This window comes from Ziziphus jujuba, chromosome 5, assembly GCF_031755915.1.
Source record: "Ziziphus jujuba cultivar Dongzao chromosome 5, ASM3175591v1".
NCBI lineage: Eukaryota > Viridiplantae > Streptophyta > Magnoliopsida > Rosales > Rhamnaceae > Ziziphus > Ziziphus jujuba.
The window spans coordinates 9,576,087-9,592,204 of NC_083383.1; the positions used below are offsets into that span (position 1 = coordinate 9,576,087).

A 16,118-nucleotide genomic window follows, 5' to 3' on the forward strand; every position below is an offset into this window, starting at 1 on the left:
ACTGAAGCCCGATCAATTGTATACATATGCAATACAACTCGTGCTTTTTCAATTAATTAAGTCGTCTTCTTAATGATAAAACCTCTCTGTTGAGACAGCTGAGCTGAATATGGCTATCTAATTGCTATACACAGATAAAGCACCCTAGCATTAATCTTATTGGCTAGAAAGTATGTGTTTCAGGTCATTTCAATGAAAATACTGTTATTGTAACAATTGGTAATGTGACACAGGTGATGTAGTTTTTTTAACATGGATAGCTTTCAGCACCCACCAGTCAAGTCATTGTTTAACTGGAAGCCTGCAGGTAACCATCGTTCTTGTTGAGAAACCACCTACATTTTTCTATTTAATTTTCATGTTGTCTTGTAAATGTTTGAATAATTGTTAGTTTTCTTAAATCTTATCTTTGACTAATTATCAGTATTGATTGATGAGAATATCCTCAATAACTGATATCAAACCAGACCAAGAAAAGAGACAAATGGAATATATATTAAAAAAGAAAATATGGGGAACAAAGACAAAAGCAATAAAGAGAGGTGTCACTGGTATCAAGTTTGAATGCTTAATTTGGAAAAGAAAAATGGAATATAAGAAATAAATTGATAAGAGTAGTAAGTAGAGCAGAGTATTATTGATGTTGACGGTCCAAAATATAACAGTGAGTTATTTATGAAAGAATTTCACCCCCCAAAAAAAAAAAAAAAAAAAAGTTCTAGGAGCATCTTTTAAATAAGCCAATTTAAAGATTGTTTGATCATGTTTTTTGTTTTTATTTTTCAAAATATTATTTTAAAAAATTATTTTTATTTGTTTTTTAGAAACAAGAATGTTTGGCCAATGATGTTTGAAAATAATTTTCAAAATTAAAAAAATAAAAAACAGAAAACAAAAAATATTATTTTAATATTTTCTAAATTTTATTTTATTTTAATTTATTTTCTAAAATTCTTTTTGAAAATTGATGGTCAAATATGTAATATTTATTTTGAAAATAATTTTTTATTTTATAAAATAGATAATGGCCAAACAAATCCATATATTTGTCAAAAAATTAAAAATAAGACCGAGTCGGGGACGGGCCGGGGACGGGGAATAATAACCCCGCCCTGAACCCGCCCCGATATATATATATTTATTTATTATTATTTTTTATAAAATTTTATTTATGTAAAATCATTTTCTTTTTTTTTTTTCTAAATATGTATTTTATTATAATTGTAAATTTGTTCCTTGATGTATTTTATTATTTTTTTATTGCATTGTAGTCATTTTTTTTATATTTTAATCATAAAATAATTTTTTTATATAAATTTTTAAAAAAAATATCAATTAAAAAACAAAATGGGGAAAACCGTCCCGCCCCGCACCTAAAGAAACAGGGAAAATCGCGGGGATGGGATGTAAAATTCCCCGAGGGACAAGAACGGGATTTTAAAAACCGGCCCCGTCCTGCCCCGTTGACATCCCTGCCGCGGGGCGCCCCCCCAAAAAAAAAAAAAAAGAGTAGGAATAGAATTAAAAAAATGGTCCTAAGCCAATAGATATTTCAAATGTGCCACTGTTGGTTTTGCACAAATAAATAATTAAAGACTATCGGCAAAGTTATTCAACCCAAGTATCCATGGTCTATCCGTTCTTGATCTCAAGCCTTGTGTCACGGTCCCACTCTTTCGAGCGTGCAATGCGGATTGTGCGGTGCTTACCAGCTCTTCATAGGTTGTAAGCTAACTGTTAGTGTTCTTTGCAAGCAAATAATCCACACAATATTAGTATTATGCAAGTATAAAGCACATAACAACAATCGTTAGAAAAATGGACAAACAAACAAGGCAACAACACAAGTGAAAAAAATGCGTTCATTTTATTCGGTCTTGATGGAGAGAGTAGTTGAGAGGTTTACAAGTACGCTATTAAAAATTCTCACCTATGTTAGTAGTCTAACCCAACAACTTGCCGACTAGCCATCGCCTTCAAAAGAACTTATTTAGCCATTTTCATTATGACAGGAATATACATCAAAATATGCGAGGAATCATGATGATACTATTTCTTACAATAAAAACTACAAATTCAAACAAATGACTATAGACTTGACTAATGATCCTGGATGAACTTGGCTTAATAATTATAGTCAAAGCGTGGAAGTGTGTGTGATTCTTACACCCTGCGTGTGTATTTTAGAGGTATGGGACATTGGGAATCTTTTAAAACTATTTTAGAATTTAGTTTTTGGGAAATTAACGTGATATCTTTGAAGACTTTTGGGATATTTGAGCACCAAAATTTTGGTTTTATTTTATTTCTTAAAAATGAAGTTAGGACCGTTTTCTTCCTCTGAATAGTCAATTGTATATTCACTTGAGTTTGTGGGTGGGATAGATATTTGCAGCATAGAGAAACTATTTCATTTTCAATGGGTCATACTCATTTGGGATGTGATATGAATCTTTTGTAAAGTTGATGAATTATACGCACTCTTCTGATGGAATGCTAGTGCTCATTTTTTTCATTATACGCACTCTTCTGGTGGAATGCTGGTGCTCATTGTTAGCGTCTACATTATGATGGGCATGTTCACTGTATTAAAGTTATATAAAATTAGTAGAGTTAAAATATTTTAATATGATCAAGATATTCTGTATTATTTTTTTATCAAAAGCATATATATATATATATAATATGTATACTTATTATTATTATTTATTTTAACATCTATAATAATTTGTAAATTTCTCCTGTATACTTTTTTATTGTTAATTAACTTGAAAAGTGGGTAAGTTGATGGTATATGAAAGAAATTAGCACTCGATATTATTCTCTCAAAACTCTTTTTCTTTTTGGTTTTCTGGATAAGTCTTTGGGTCTCTTGTCGAATTGGACGCCACCTTAAACTTCTTGCAAACAGCTATTTTAGTTATATGTAGTTGGTCCTCTTGTTTTCATTGAAGGGTCCCATCTTTGAGGCTTATCTTTTTGTTCTGTTAATGCCACAAAAAAAGGGTCACATCTTACATCTTAGAGATTGTTTTGTACATCATTAAGGATATGTTGCTTTAACCATAAAAAAGCAACTGGTAGATCAAGACCAGCATCCCACGTATCCAACTGGGTTGCTCTAAGAAAACCAAACTTTTTTACAATTTACAATGAAAAAAGGACCGAGGCTCATGTTAGTTTGAACTAGCTGTAAAGGAAACGGAAAACCTCTTTTTTATTTATTATTTATTATTATTATTAATTATTTAAAATACAAATAATGGTACAAGTGGGTAAAATCTTGATGGAAATTATTAGTCTAGATCTCTAGATAGCAAAAAGGGATAGGAGGAAATTGGGATGGACCATGGTTTCCAACAAGCTGTCTCCTTTTCTTTGTTTCTTTTTCCAATGAACAAAAAAGTAATCTCTACTTTAAGTCAAATCCATTTAAGGTAGAGCTATTGCGATGTAACAACAAAAAGGTATAGAAGATGGTTTCCAATAAGCTATCTCGTTTTCTTTGTTGCTTGCCCGAATCAAACTCTTCTCTTATCTAAAAAAGGCTACTTATCACCATCTCCACATTTTGGTCTTTTGTGTATTTATCAAAACGGGGCTTTGGCCCTCAGTTTCAGAGCTCAAGTTTTGGATTTTCCTATGCCTTATAACCGAAGCTTACGTTTCCTTTTGTGATTGGCAGTGACGGAAATTTTAGCTAAAATTTAATTTGAGATAATCCATCATAAATAAAAAAAAGATGCAAGTAGTTTTGATAAGAAAAAGTAAAAAATAAAAAAAATAAAAAATGCAAGTAGAACATATAAGTAACAACCTTGTTCAAGAAAAAACCAAAAAAAATAAAACCTCAGAAATGACGTCGGCATTTCCCTCGAAAAGTACTCAAGGATTTTAAAAGATAACCATGCAATAATCGTAAGTCTTTCCACCACAAAATCTAAAAGGCTGTATGTCTTGTTATATAAGGAAGCTAAAATATTATTTTCATCCTTGTTTCAAAATCTGTTACAACGGTGTGCAGTTCATAAATTAGCCAAGATAAAGCTTTTGAGAGCTTTAGGGGCCTCAAAGAGCCCCCAAAAAAAAGAAAACAAAAAAACAAAAAAAAGAAGAAGAAGAAGAAGAAAAAAGAAAAGCAGTATTTCTTCTGACCAGGAGATTTTTCACTGTCTGGAGCGTCATGTTTTATTCCGTCTTCTTAGATTTCTCATCAACATTTTCTTGAGATATGCTGGTAGTCTTTGATTCATCAAACTCCAACAACTGCAAAGCATAACAAAGACCAATATGAGAAACAGACCAGCATCTTAAACAAGTATTATTTTAACCCGTCCAACAAGTTATAATATTTTTCAGCTTCAAACAAGATCGTCGAAATTAGAGTCACAACTTGCAAAAATCTGGGGAATAAAAAAGTGGATCATAGTGATTCTTTTGCAGTTACAAGACTATCGTAATAGCAACTTCTCAACACGCTCAAAACTTAAAAATCAAGGATAAGTATATAGGCGCATCTAGACCCAACAAAAGACTGCAAAGGTTCTTTCTCATAAAAAAATTTACAATAAATGAAAGAGCAACCTATTGCAACCTGTTTCATTGCGTTTGCCACTGGATGTGTATTCTATATGATAAAATAATCTATTTTTATGCATTCATAAAATCCATGGAAACAGAAGAACGAGTTGATGTAAGCACGAGTGGACAAACCTGTTTGACTTCACCATTCCATATGACATGTGCTGCCAAAAATCCAATAACAGCCGGTACAATATAAAGAAGCGCAGGCTGAAACATAGCAAGATAAGAACAGAATTGACGATCAGAGAAAACGAAAAATAAATTCAAAGCAAGTGAGGGAGTAAAATGATAAATGTAAGAAAGAGGAGTGATCCCCTTCACTAAGAAGCACTTCGAACTTCCACTGACCTCAAGCCAGAAAGAGAGACACACACATATTCACACATATATTTTGACAGAAAACAAGCCAGACATATGAAGGCTGAATTCAACAGTGATGGAATAATTCCTCCCATATGTATGAGAAGGAAAGAAAATAAATGAAGAGGATTATGCGATATTATTATTCACCTGAGCAGCTTGAAACCAGTTCATTACAACAATTGTAAGAACCAAACCAACTGTGTAACCCAAAAACGCACTTTTGAAGTACTGGCTCTCTTTTCCTCTAGACACATCAAATCGCAAAGCCAGAGCTACAAAAATACCTAAAGAAAAAATAATAACACCCCATGTAAGTACCACTTACAAATAATATAATCATCAAGTTTGTTAATGTACTTTCAGCATATATAATACATGCAGATTGATGATTGATACAAGCATTCGAATAATTCACAATAAACAATCTTGATCAGCTTCACTGCTTATGTCCATACTCATAAAGGGAAAACTTGCTTAAAAAAGGGATGCTGAACGCCTAGTTAACTCTAATCTTGATTGAAAGTGAAAGCTCTAGCAAGTACAACCTATCCATGGCATAAATGATACCAACATGTGAATAAACACTGATAATTCTGAAGATAAATCTATGCATGAGATCGAAGTCACTAATTGAAAACCATGTGGCTATATCAAAAATATATATTGAGAAGCAACGTTTCCGAAGGAAATGATGAAAGGGAAAATTGTCAAGGCCAAGTGCGCCTATGATTTCTATGAGACCAAACCACATAGGAGGAGTGCATGTTCTTTTACTCTGGAAGGAAGGATGACATGGAGAATGTGAAACTAAGAAAAAGAAAGAGTTGAGGGAACTGAATTCTATTTCTCCCATATCTACAACTAACTGTATGTATGGTAATGCAGCAAGTAATACCAACCTAAATTCAAAAACTTACCAGGAATTACAATGTCGCCAAGTCCAAGCATAGAAAAGGGGCGTGCAGAATCTGCTGTAGGGAACAAAAGCTGCGAATAAAAAATGTTTACCATGGGATCACATACAAAACAAATATTTCTTATTAAATTCCATAGGAGAATAAAAATACTGAGGAGTGCTATATTTGTGGGAAATTAGAATGTGCTAGAATACTAACCTTTATGGGAGCATCAAAAGATTTTGCAACACTAACCATAACTGGGGTGAAGAAAACCCAGAAAATATCATACACAAAAAGACCGGCCTGATTGCATTAAATGGAGAAATGTCAGAAAAAGAAGATAAAAGAAAGACACCAAAGAAGAATACAATTTTTTTTGGTGAATACGAAGAATGCAACTTATATGTGGCACAAATACATGTCTCGAAAAATAATACTACTATTTCTATAAATTAAAATGCCTAACCAGCTAAACACACAAGAGGCTAGCACAGTGAGACAGTGGAATAAGCTAAGTTGATAAAACCGTATCGAAGAGGCATTCACTGCCACAAAAATACTATACACCATTCAATACATATACATACTTAACACATTGTATGCATGTGAATGTCTTTGCATGATTGACAAACATATACAGAAAGTCCACAGCAAGAAATTATTACGAATTGACAAATAAGACATGATAGAAAACAGATGATGATAACAGAAACTGGAGTAAAGTATGCTGCTGCAACACTAGTTATACCAGAAACGATCAACAAACACACAAATCCACTAGTCCTACTTACCAATAGGATGGCACCAGTCTTAAATGACCCAAGAGAAAGCATTTCAATTCCCTGAAAAACAACAAAATAAATATATGTCTTTTAGTTCACAGTATAGTAATAATTATATTAGTGTACGACAATTAAAGATTCATCAACTATTCCCCATTATAGGAAGTGCCTCTAGAATAATCACTCCTTACCCAACAAATACATGAAATATTACATCCAACAAAAGATTAATTTTCAAAGATTAATTTTCAAAATTACAGAAAATGTGGGAAATATCAAGAGAATGAGTCATTACTGAAAAATGCAAAATCAAGGATAGAAAGAAAGAAGACAAAATATGTTTTAAATAGGTTAACAGACCTGGATGCAAAAGGCAAGACCTAATATATTGTTGGCCAGCCAATGCTTCTGTGAAGCATACCATGCACAGAAAAAGGTTCCAGGAATAGCAGCAATAATCTGAGACCTTGTGAACTCAATCTCCAGAGCTGTGTAAGAAAGGTGTAAGGAAATATATCATTCTGCATAACGCAAGCAAGATAAGGTCAACTGGATCAAGTAAAACTTGGAGGACGATAAGAATAACTAGGTTGCCACAAGATCATGACAGACTTATCTTGAAACAAGAACTGTAAAGACACTTGAAGGCTTATTATTATTTTTCCTGATAGACTTGGAAAATCATGATAAAAACAAATGCAAATTTGGAACATTCAAACTAGCCTTGTTCAAAGCAAAGAACAATCTTTCAGAACAGAATGTAAGAGGAAAACAAAATAAGAATTGATGCTGTAAACAAATATGGTACTTTTGAATCAAGGCAACCAAAAATCAAGGGAAGCTAGGTAATCAAGGTTTTTCTACAATTTGTGTTAATTTTACTGCAATTTCATTGGCTAACTTCAAAGTTCAAATGATTAGAAATTGGAAATTTAAAGATAAGTTCAAATGATTAGAAATTGGAAATTTAAAGATAACTGGCAATCAGAATATAAGATCACATACAACGGAAGTATGGAAAACGCCATATGATAAGGTCCTCATTCCAATGCTTTGGCAAGTAACGCTTAATAGCAGGTAATAATGTTGCCCTGCACAAAGCAGAAGCAGCATTTGAGATTATGGATCAAACAGATACAACAAGTTTCTACTTATCGTATAAAATTTTTTTATCGAATATAAAGCTGTACTAAGAAAACATACGAGAGCGCAATGATCCCAAGAACAAAGAAATAGCAGGTCAACACAGCATTAACCAAGTCTTTCGATAGGAACTTAAAGAGTAAAAATAGTGACAACAGCATTGCACTCCCAACAAAAGGAAAACGCATAGCATGTTCATTAGACATTGTCTCCTGCAGAGTTAAACATACATTTGTAAGGGTTTAATCATAGGTAAAAAGGAAAATGAAAGAAGCTGAAAAGAACTAGCATATATGGCCACTGTACTTACTGAAGGAGGAGTTGGCTTTACGGATCGGTAGCAACCCACATAAACAGTAAGGCATGCAGTCACAACAACATTTAAGTTTGGATCTACCTTCATAACAAGTGGTGCCAACGTTAAACCTGCAACGAAGAAAAAATATCAACTAAAACACAAAAAGTGAATATTCAATATTCCTGCGAACTAAAAGTTCGTACCATTCTTTGCTAGCCCTGTAACATATGACATAGGGAACTACTTTAACGGAGCCAAATTACTTTTTCTACAAACTACTCCTTTTGACAAAAAAAAAGATATTTTCCACGCCTCAGAATTAAATAACTCAAACACTAGAATTCTTTTCTGGGTTCCCAAGAGGAAGATTTTCAAGCACGTGAACAACACAGGGAACCCCGGATCAAAAGCAAAAACAAATGGTGCCCTTTGAGGCATACATTTGGAATTCCTAGAATTGGAGTGTGAACTTGTAAGTCGAAAAGCAGTGAGTACAGGATCTCTCACCACCTCCAACTCCATGAAATAAACAGACACCGAAGAAATTACCAAAGCGTGAAGTTAACAAATTCATACCCCCAACCCCAATATCACAGCCCCATACCATCATGAATTAACTTTTCCTTGAAACTTTTATCTATATGAGTACTCCATACCAAGCCCCAAGGAACAATCACAATAAAAATACCCTATCAACTAAAAACCATAATTCAGGGACAAAATCTTGAATTCAGCGTAAAAACAAAAAAGAAGAAGCAAACCTGATAAAGCCAAATTGGCTATTCGCTCAACGTTCTTCATGGTTTATATATGACTAAATCTACAAGAAATACACTTTTCACCAAATCCAACTGAAATCTCCCACCAAACGGCCTCCTCCGTGGTCAAAACCCCTACCAACAACAAAAATCACAACGCGTTACGAATTGAATCACACCAAAAACTGTAAAAAAATAATCTCCAATTTACGAAAATGATACATTTTTACAGGAAAATAATCACACACACACGCACAAACAGATACATAAAACATTGCAATTTCAAATGCTACTTACAAAAATCAAATTAGGCCTACCAGTCGGAGTGGCGCAGAAAATCGTAACGCCTTGCAGATCGGAGAGCCCGCCTAGTAAAGAGAGAGAGAGAGAGACAGACAGACAAAGAACAGGACTGAGACCGGAAAAGAAAGATAAAAGATTTTGATAAGTCGCAGGCCTTTTAGGGTTTTACCGGAGGTGGAGGAAAATGAAAATCCATGGTGGTGTGGCTGCAAGGGTTAAAGAGCGGTTTCAAGTTGGAAATTTAGGCTTCACCAAAGGACAGCACCTTTCTACGTATAGATCTCGTAACCGCCCAATCAGGATTCAGTTTGTTAGTCAAACGGCGACTTCTTTTCTGCGTGGTCTGATTTTATTGGCTGTTATGATCCTACTATGACATCTCATGTAGAAATAAGTTCTGGATAATACATATATATTATTATTTTTTTTAATTTTGCTTTTAATTTCGTAAAAGGGCACTGGGATTTACCGAACGGGGTCGTGAATTCGATGACGGATTTGGATTTTTTTTACGTGAGCCACGTATTATGAGGTTTTAGGGCCAATTAGATTGTGCCATGTTGGAATTTGGAAATTGAAAAGATCTTCTCTTTTCGTTTCATTGGATTGTCCATCACGGCTGACTACGCTCAAAATTTTTAAAAAAAGTAATAATAAATAAATAATAGTACATAGATTGAAAAACAAATTATGATTATTAAAATTGTGACGAAAAAGATTCGAAGACATTGCTTAACTAATTTAACTGCCCCAAAAAATAATAAAATAAATACAACTGTGTTGATTTTGGATTAATAATTTTCATTTAAGTTATATATTAAAAATTATTATTTTTTTTTTGACAAGAAAAGTATTATTATTATTATTATTATTATTTACCTTCTATGCTTGCCTTAATCACAAAATTATATGTGTTTTGATAAATTTAAATTCAAAATAAGAATAATAAACGTGTACTGCACTTTTCTTCTCTCCTCAATTCAAACAACAAAAATAACAGACTCACCAAATTTAGGATTTTGGGCACTAATGGTACTGTAATATTCAATACAGTTTATGAAATATTGAATTAAATAGAATTTAAATATGACCTCAAAAAGAAAAATAGAATTTAAATAGATTAGTACTCATAAATTGAGCCGATGATTGTAACATTTTAAATGTCTGTTTGGGGTTTGGTATAGGTGTTGAAATTAAAATTTTAATATATAGAATTTTATATAATAAATTTTTTTAATCAAAATATTTTTCTTAAAAAACTAATAAATATTTAATTATAATTAAAAAACCATATTAAATTCTTATTGTATTTTCATATAAGTTTTAAAAAAAAACTTTTCTAAAGAAATTTAAAATTTAGACTTCTCTATTTGTTTGGCAAAGTTTTTTTTATCAAAAACTTTATTTGAGAACCAAAAGCGTAACAAATAAGGATGTTTGATAAAAGCTAATAATTACTTGTTGATTAAAAAAATAATTTTTTTTAAACTGTTTTAGAGAAGTTCAAATTTTATATTTTTAAATTTTTTTTTAATTTATATGAAATTCAATAAGCATTTAATATAGTTTTTTTTAATTTATATGGAAACTCATTGAGTATTTAATACAGTTTTTTATTTATAACCGAAAACTTATTAACTATTTAATAAAAATTCTTTTTCAAAAAAATATATTATATAAAATTTTATAAACTAAAGTTTTATTTTTATCTGCTATACTAAATAGATCCTAAAATAATTTGAAAATGCTTTTTTATTAGTTAATAAATATTTATTAATTATTATTAAATATTTTTATCTTTTTATAAAAAAAATTTAACTTTTAAATAAAACTTTTCATTTAAAAAAATTATTTTGCCAAACAGATACTAAATATATCTGCAGGTTTGAAGAGAAAATTTTCCTCTCCAATGGGTTATAATAAATGCGTTACTATTGAATCGTATTTATTCAATAAAATTGGTTTAAATTGAATTTAGCACTTCGTAGAATTTTCTTCCATTTTCTAAAAAGCATTATTTTATTTTTCCAACACACACACGCACGCACATACATATATACATATATATACCCTGTAACAGGGAAGGGCAAGGAAGAAGTGTGTGTGTGTGAGGGAGAGAGAGAGAGAGAGAGAGCAGGTTCAAAATGCCCACAAGACCTCGTTATTCATGCCAAGGCGAGGCCATGATTTCTCTGTCTCACCCTCTCTCACTCAACGTCAAATTCAAGCCCAACTTCTTTTCCATTTCCAATACCAAAACCTCTCTCAACTTTCCTCCACGTATCTCCATTTCTCGAGAAAGTTCGAAGCCCAATGGAATCCACCTCCCTTTGCACCCAATTCCCGCTTCTCGGTCTCGCACAGCATGCAAGATGAATGGCTCAGGTATGTATCTCTAATCCTCTTATGTTTGTGACTCTTTCTTTCCAAAAAAGATACATTTTTCCTTTGTGGTTTATTGGTTAACTGGTCTTTAAGGAATTTATACAAGCAGTTGGCGTGTGTGAAAGTTGACGCTTTTCCCGTCTTTTTCTTTTTCCAAAGCATGAAAACTAATTGGAAACTCTCTCTCTCTCTCTCTCTGCCCCCCACTTTACTTCTTTTCCCGGAGAACGAACCTCACTAAGTTGTAGTTATAGAAGAAGCTCTTTTATTCTTAATTATTACGGATTTGGTATTGACAATGTGCCATTCGTGATTGTATTTCGTAAACATATTAAAGGATGAATACTTGGTTCCTACTTGTTAGTATGAATTCTTTGTTAGGAATGAGTATTAGGGATGCAGGAGATAAAGACCATAAAAAAAAGATACCTATAAAGTTAGCTCAGCTTTAATAGATAGTTGTTAGGTTGTGAGAACCCGAGAACTTCCATGAACGACATACAGAGTTTGAATGTCTTCCCGGTATCAACAAAGCTCATATGGACGTGAGTTTGCCCATTGGAAGCTTGCTCCACATTGTAGTATGTTGTTATACTCATATCTGGTCTTTTGAATCATTATTTGTCTTGTTGTTTTGTTTCTGTTTTATGTTTCTCCAATGGTTACTATGTATAGAGGAAGAACAGGTATTTAAGCAACATTATAATATGTTTGTTAGATATGATGTCACAGCTGGAACTTGGGAAGCCAGAAGAGAGACGTAAACCACAGAGACGCGTAAATGGAATATTCTGGGTTATACTTCTAAACCTGGGAATATATGTGGCAGATCATGTGTTTCAGGTAGTAGTTTATATTGTTTAGGGTATATAAAGTATGTTCAATGGACAGCATTAAAGTGTGGTTTGAGAGGGAAAGGGGGCATTCAATCTATTTATCCTACCTTCATGACCCTGCTTCCTCTTAGAAAACAAAAGATTGAAAAAATAAAAAAAATCTCTTGACCATTAGCACTATAGGTTTGGGGTGTCATGAATTATATTAGATAGCAGCTTGTAACAATTTAAATTGAGGGAAATGTAGACGGGTTAGACCAATGCTGATATGCCCGGCCTACTGGGAAAGAATTTGCAAAAAGTGAAAATCTGTATCTGATATAGAATGCATCATAGTAATTGTTTACTATTTTCTAGGGGCTGTTAAACTGACACAAGATTATTTTTCCTTTTTATTAGGTACGTGGAATCAAAAACCTTTACTTATACCACAATTTTCCAGAGTGGTACCAGTTCCTGACAGCAACTTTTTGTCATGCGAATTGGTGAGAGCTCTATGCTCTATGGTTGCATGAAAATAAGATTTCAGAACCCATATCATCTGATAAAGCTTAGATTTCTGAACTACGTAACTTTATCATTTCACTTTCTTCCATCCATCCTTTTCAGGAACCACCTCTCTAGCAACCTTTTCTTCTTGTATATATTTGGTGAGGGTCTCATTCTTCTTTCTATCAGGAGAATAATATTGGCAACAAAAAATTGAAAATAGATAGCACCCTTCTTTACAGGAAAGCTTGTTGAAGAAGAGGAAGGAAATTTTGCATTGTGGCTTTCTTACATTCTTACAGGCGTTGGAGCAAACCTTGTTTCGTGGTTGGTCCTACCAAGAAATGCAGTTTCTGTTGGAGCCTCTGGTGCTGTTTTTGGCTTATTTACTATTAGTGTACTTGTAAAGGTATTGTAAATACAGAATGCTTGAATTTTGTCCTAGTGATGAAGATAAAAATCCATGTTAAGGGACCAACACCCCTTTGTTTATGCAGATGTCTTGGGACTGGCGGAAGATTCTTGAGGTGCTTATATTGGGCCAATTTGTTATAGAAAAGGTGAGCACTTATTTTTCTCTTAAATAATATTAAGAGCAAATCATTGATGATTAAATGTTGTTCCTACATAAAGTTCAAAGTAAACTAGAAATATCTCTTACTCATTAATCTATATTAGATGGCTGGCTGTATATCATCTATAATATCTGAAAAAACAAAAAGAAAAGAATTTGGGTCAAAATATATGAAATATTAAAATTTCAAAACAAAAAGAAAAGAATTTGGGTCAAGGTATATGAAATATTCAAATTTCAGAACAATGTTTGTTATGTCAGCTGACATGCGCACCTTCTATTATGTCTCTGCGCCTGCATAACATCAATTTATTTCTTTTATTGGGTTATGTAATTATATGCAGATCAGCTGCCTTCCTTCTATTACACGATCCGCTTTGTATTGTCCTGTCTCATAGCGTTTCTAAGTTTTTATTTACTGCGAGAAATATATTTTCTTATTGAGCTAAAGGAGGTGTCCATATATTATACTTAATGAAGCCTGTGTTGCTTTTGCTGGGCACGATAGGTTATGGATGCAGCTCAAGCTTCAACAGCATTGTCTGGGCCCTTCCGTGGAGGCCATGCCTTGCAGAGCATCAATCACATTGCTCATCTCTCTGGTGCTCTCGTCGGTGTACTTCTGGTATGGCTTCTAAGGAAAGTTCCTTCAGATTCTCCAGATCAGTAAGCATCAGCTTTGCATAGGAAACAAGAGGAACTCAATAAAGGTTCACCAATATCGTGGCATGAAAAATAAGGTCATTTATTATTATTATTATTATTATTATTTTACATTTCATATTTGTTACATGATCAATTATCTAAGATATTTAACATCCTTCACTGTACAGTGTAAAGTATGATCCTAATTAAATTAAAGCTTTTCTATTCTTTTCCCCTTCTGCGCATTGGATAAAATGAAAACGAAAGAGAGGAAGAAGGGGGTTGGGGGGCGGGGGGGACTGGATTTCAAGATTGGAAATATATATGTGTGTGTGTATTTAAAGAGTATAATGCATAATCCCTCTAAATACATGGTTTATATGAGTTACAAAAGGGTACCATTATGTTATGCTATTTTTCGATCCAAGATAACACAGTGTAGACCTTTTATTGGGAGTAAAAGCTATTAGGCCAGCAAAGCTGCTGTATATGATATGTAGGCAAAAGAAATGTTTGGATTTGGGCCTTGTCACAATCATCACGGTGCACTGTGGGGGAATTATGATTTTTGCCCTTCTCATGACTCAATTAAAGAGTAACACCGTTAGATTCCAAACCATAGATTTTTGTCCTCTGGGTCAGTTTTTTTATATTGTTTTTCCCTTGTAAGAGAAAGAAAAAGATATTATTATCTTCAACTTTTGTAAAAGAAAGAAAAAAAAAAAAAAAAAAAAGAGACAGACATGACTTTACAATTAGAGACAAGTGATGAATCTAAACTCCTTTTTTGTTTTTGGATCTCTCTTAATCTTACATAAAACTCTCTCTCTCTATCAAACAAAATCCAACTCTGTAATTAATAGAATGAAGCTCAAAATTGAAAAAATCTCTTTTAATTTCCAAATTTTTTTTTTCTATTCAAATCAACCAAATTCAGGCTTATAGAAACCCATGCATGAATTAACCTTTACTATTTTCAATTGTTAAAAAAAAAAAATTAAAAAAAAAAAAGCAAACAAAAGCAATGGCTAACACATCAAATATAAGATTCTTAAGAATTATTAATTTTATGTTTACCATATTTGTATTGTAAAAAAAAAAAAAGAAAAGAAAACCATATTTGAATAAAAAATGATTATTTCTTAAGTTTTTATAAGAAATAAATATTCCTTAAAAAAAAGAAAATAGTTAATCCTAAAAACTAAATAGTCCTTGACATACAAATTAAACAAATATAAGGTCATTAAATTCTATGAAATATTCTTTAACATACATATTAATCAAATATAAAGTTAAATAGATATTCTATTTCTTTTCCTATTCCCACCTAAAAAACATGGCAGTCGCTGTTTGCATCGTATACCATGGATGCTTTTACCTTCTTCTACTTTGTCTATTTCCACCTAATATCTCTGATCAAATTACTAATCTACATCTAAGCATTAGATTTTTATTTATTATTTATTATTATTATTTCAAAAGCATTAGATATATAAAATAATCTCTTTTAATATATTACCTCTTTCACGATTATTTACGTAAAATGTATAGTTTTTGTTTTTATTTACGAAAGAATCTTGATTATTAAGTTTTAACTCTATGATTTCATGAAGCGATTAGGGGGAGGTGTGGTTTTTCGCAAAGTCATGACGAGGTGTATGGGGAGTGATTAGTATTTTAGGGAGTGATTAGTATTTTATACTTTTTATTTTATTTTATCTAAATTTCCGCACTAGTGACGTTCATATATACATTCATTTCTAATTTAAATTAAATTAAAAAAGCCAAAGAAAGGAGACAGCACCTTTTTTTGTTTTTTTTTTTTGTTTTGGGTTCTTGTTGTTGTTGTTGTTGTTGTCAAGCTAATCTTCCGTCGAAGTGGAAAGTGAAAACCTTAAATATTTCTCAAATCACATGCGCATGACTGCTGAAAAGTGAAAACTGAGGGCCAGGAAAAAAAAAAAAAAAAAAAACGTTTATTTCTCTTTTAGTTATCAATTATCATATGTCAAACTAATCAAGCGATTATACGTGGTCAACACAAACGTAAATATTTTAA

At 32.3% G+C, this 16,118-nt stretch overlaps 2 protein-coding genes across 6 annotated transcripts; one reads left to right on the forward strand and one right to left on the reverse strand.

Moving 5' to 3' along the window:
- Positions 1 to 3,939: 3,939 nt before the first annotated feature.
- On the reverse strand, positions 3,940 to 9,358 carry LOC107420663 (signal peptide peptidase). 2 transcript variants are annotated; one of them, XM_016029677.4, is made up of 12 exons: positions 9,145 to 9,358; positions 8,831 to 8,962; positions 8,082 to 8,197; positions 7,832 to 7,983; positions 7,634 to 7,719; positions 6,989 to 7,116; positions 6,638 to 6,688; positions 6,063 to 6,149; positions 5,865 to 5,934; positions 5,095 to 5,231; positions 4,714 to 4,791; positions 3,940 to 4,266 (listed from the first exon to the last, which is right to left on the reverse strand). In XM_016029677.4, the coding sequence occupies exons 2-12, from the start codon at positions 8,868 to 8,870 to the stop codon at positions 4,189 to 4,191; spliced, it is 1,023 nt and encodes a 340-aa protein (XP_015885163.1). In that variant the 5' UTR covers positions 8,871 to 8,962; positions 9,145 to 9,358; the 3' UTR covers positions 3,940 to 4,188. The 2 variants fall into 2 exon arrangements, with proteins under 2 accessions (XP_015885163.1, XP_015885164.1); XM_016029678.4 differs by having other exon boundaries at positions 9,125 to 9,358.
- Positions 9,359 to 11,191: 1,833 nt separating this feature from the next.
- LOC107420670 (rhomboid-like protein 11, chloroplastic) lies at positions 11,192 to 14,293 on the forward strand. 4 transcript variants are annotated; one of them, XM_016029685.4, is made up of 7 exons: positions 11,196 to 11,515; positions 12,234 to 12,358; positions 12,751 to 12,836; positions 12,961 to 13,001; positions 13,083 to 13,249; positions 13,338 to 13,400; positions 13,923 to 14,293. In XM_016029685.4, exons 1-7 carry the CDS (start codon positions 11,275 to 11,277, stop codon positions 14,082 to 14,084), a joined length of 885 nt encoding a protein of 294 aa, XP_015885171.1. In that variant the 5' UTR covers positions 11,196 to 11,274; the 3' UTR covers positions 14,085 to 14,293. The 4 variants fall into 4 exon arrangements, with proteins under 4 accessions (XP_060673742.1, XP_015885171.1, XP_024930189.1 ...); XM_025074421.2 differs by having other exon boundaries at positions 11,373 to 11,515; positions 12,248 to 12,358; XM_048476533.1 differs by lacking the exon at positions 12,234 to 12,358 and having other exon boundaries at positions 11,373 to 11,515.
- The last annotated feature ends 1,825 nt before the right edge of the window (positions 14,294 to 16,118 follow it).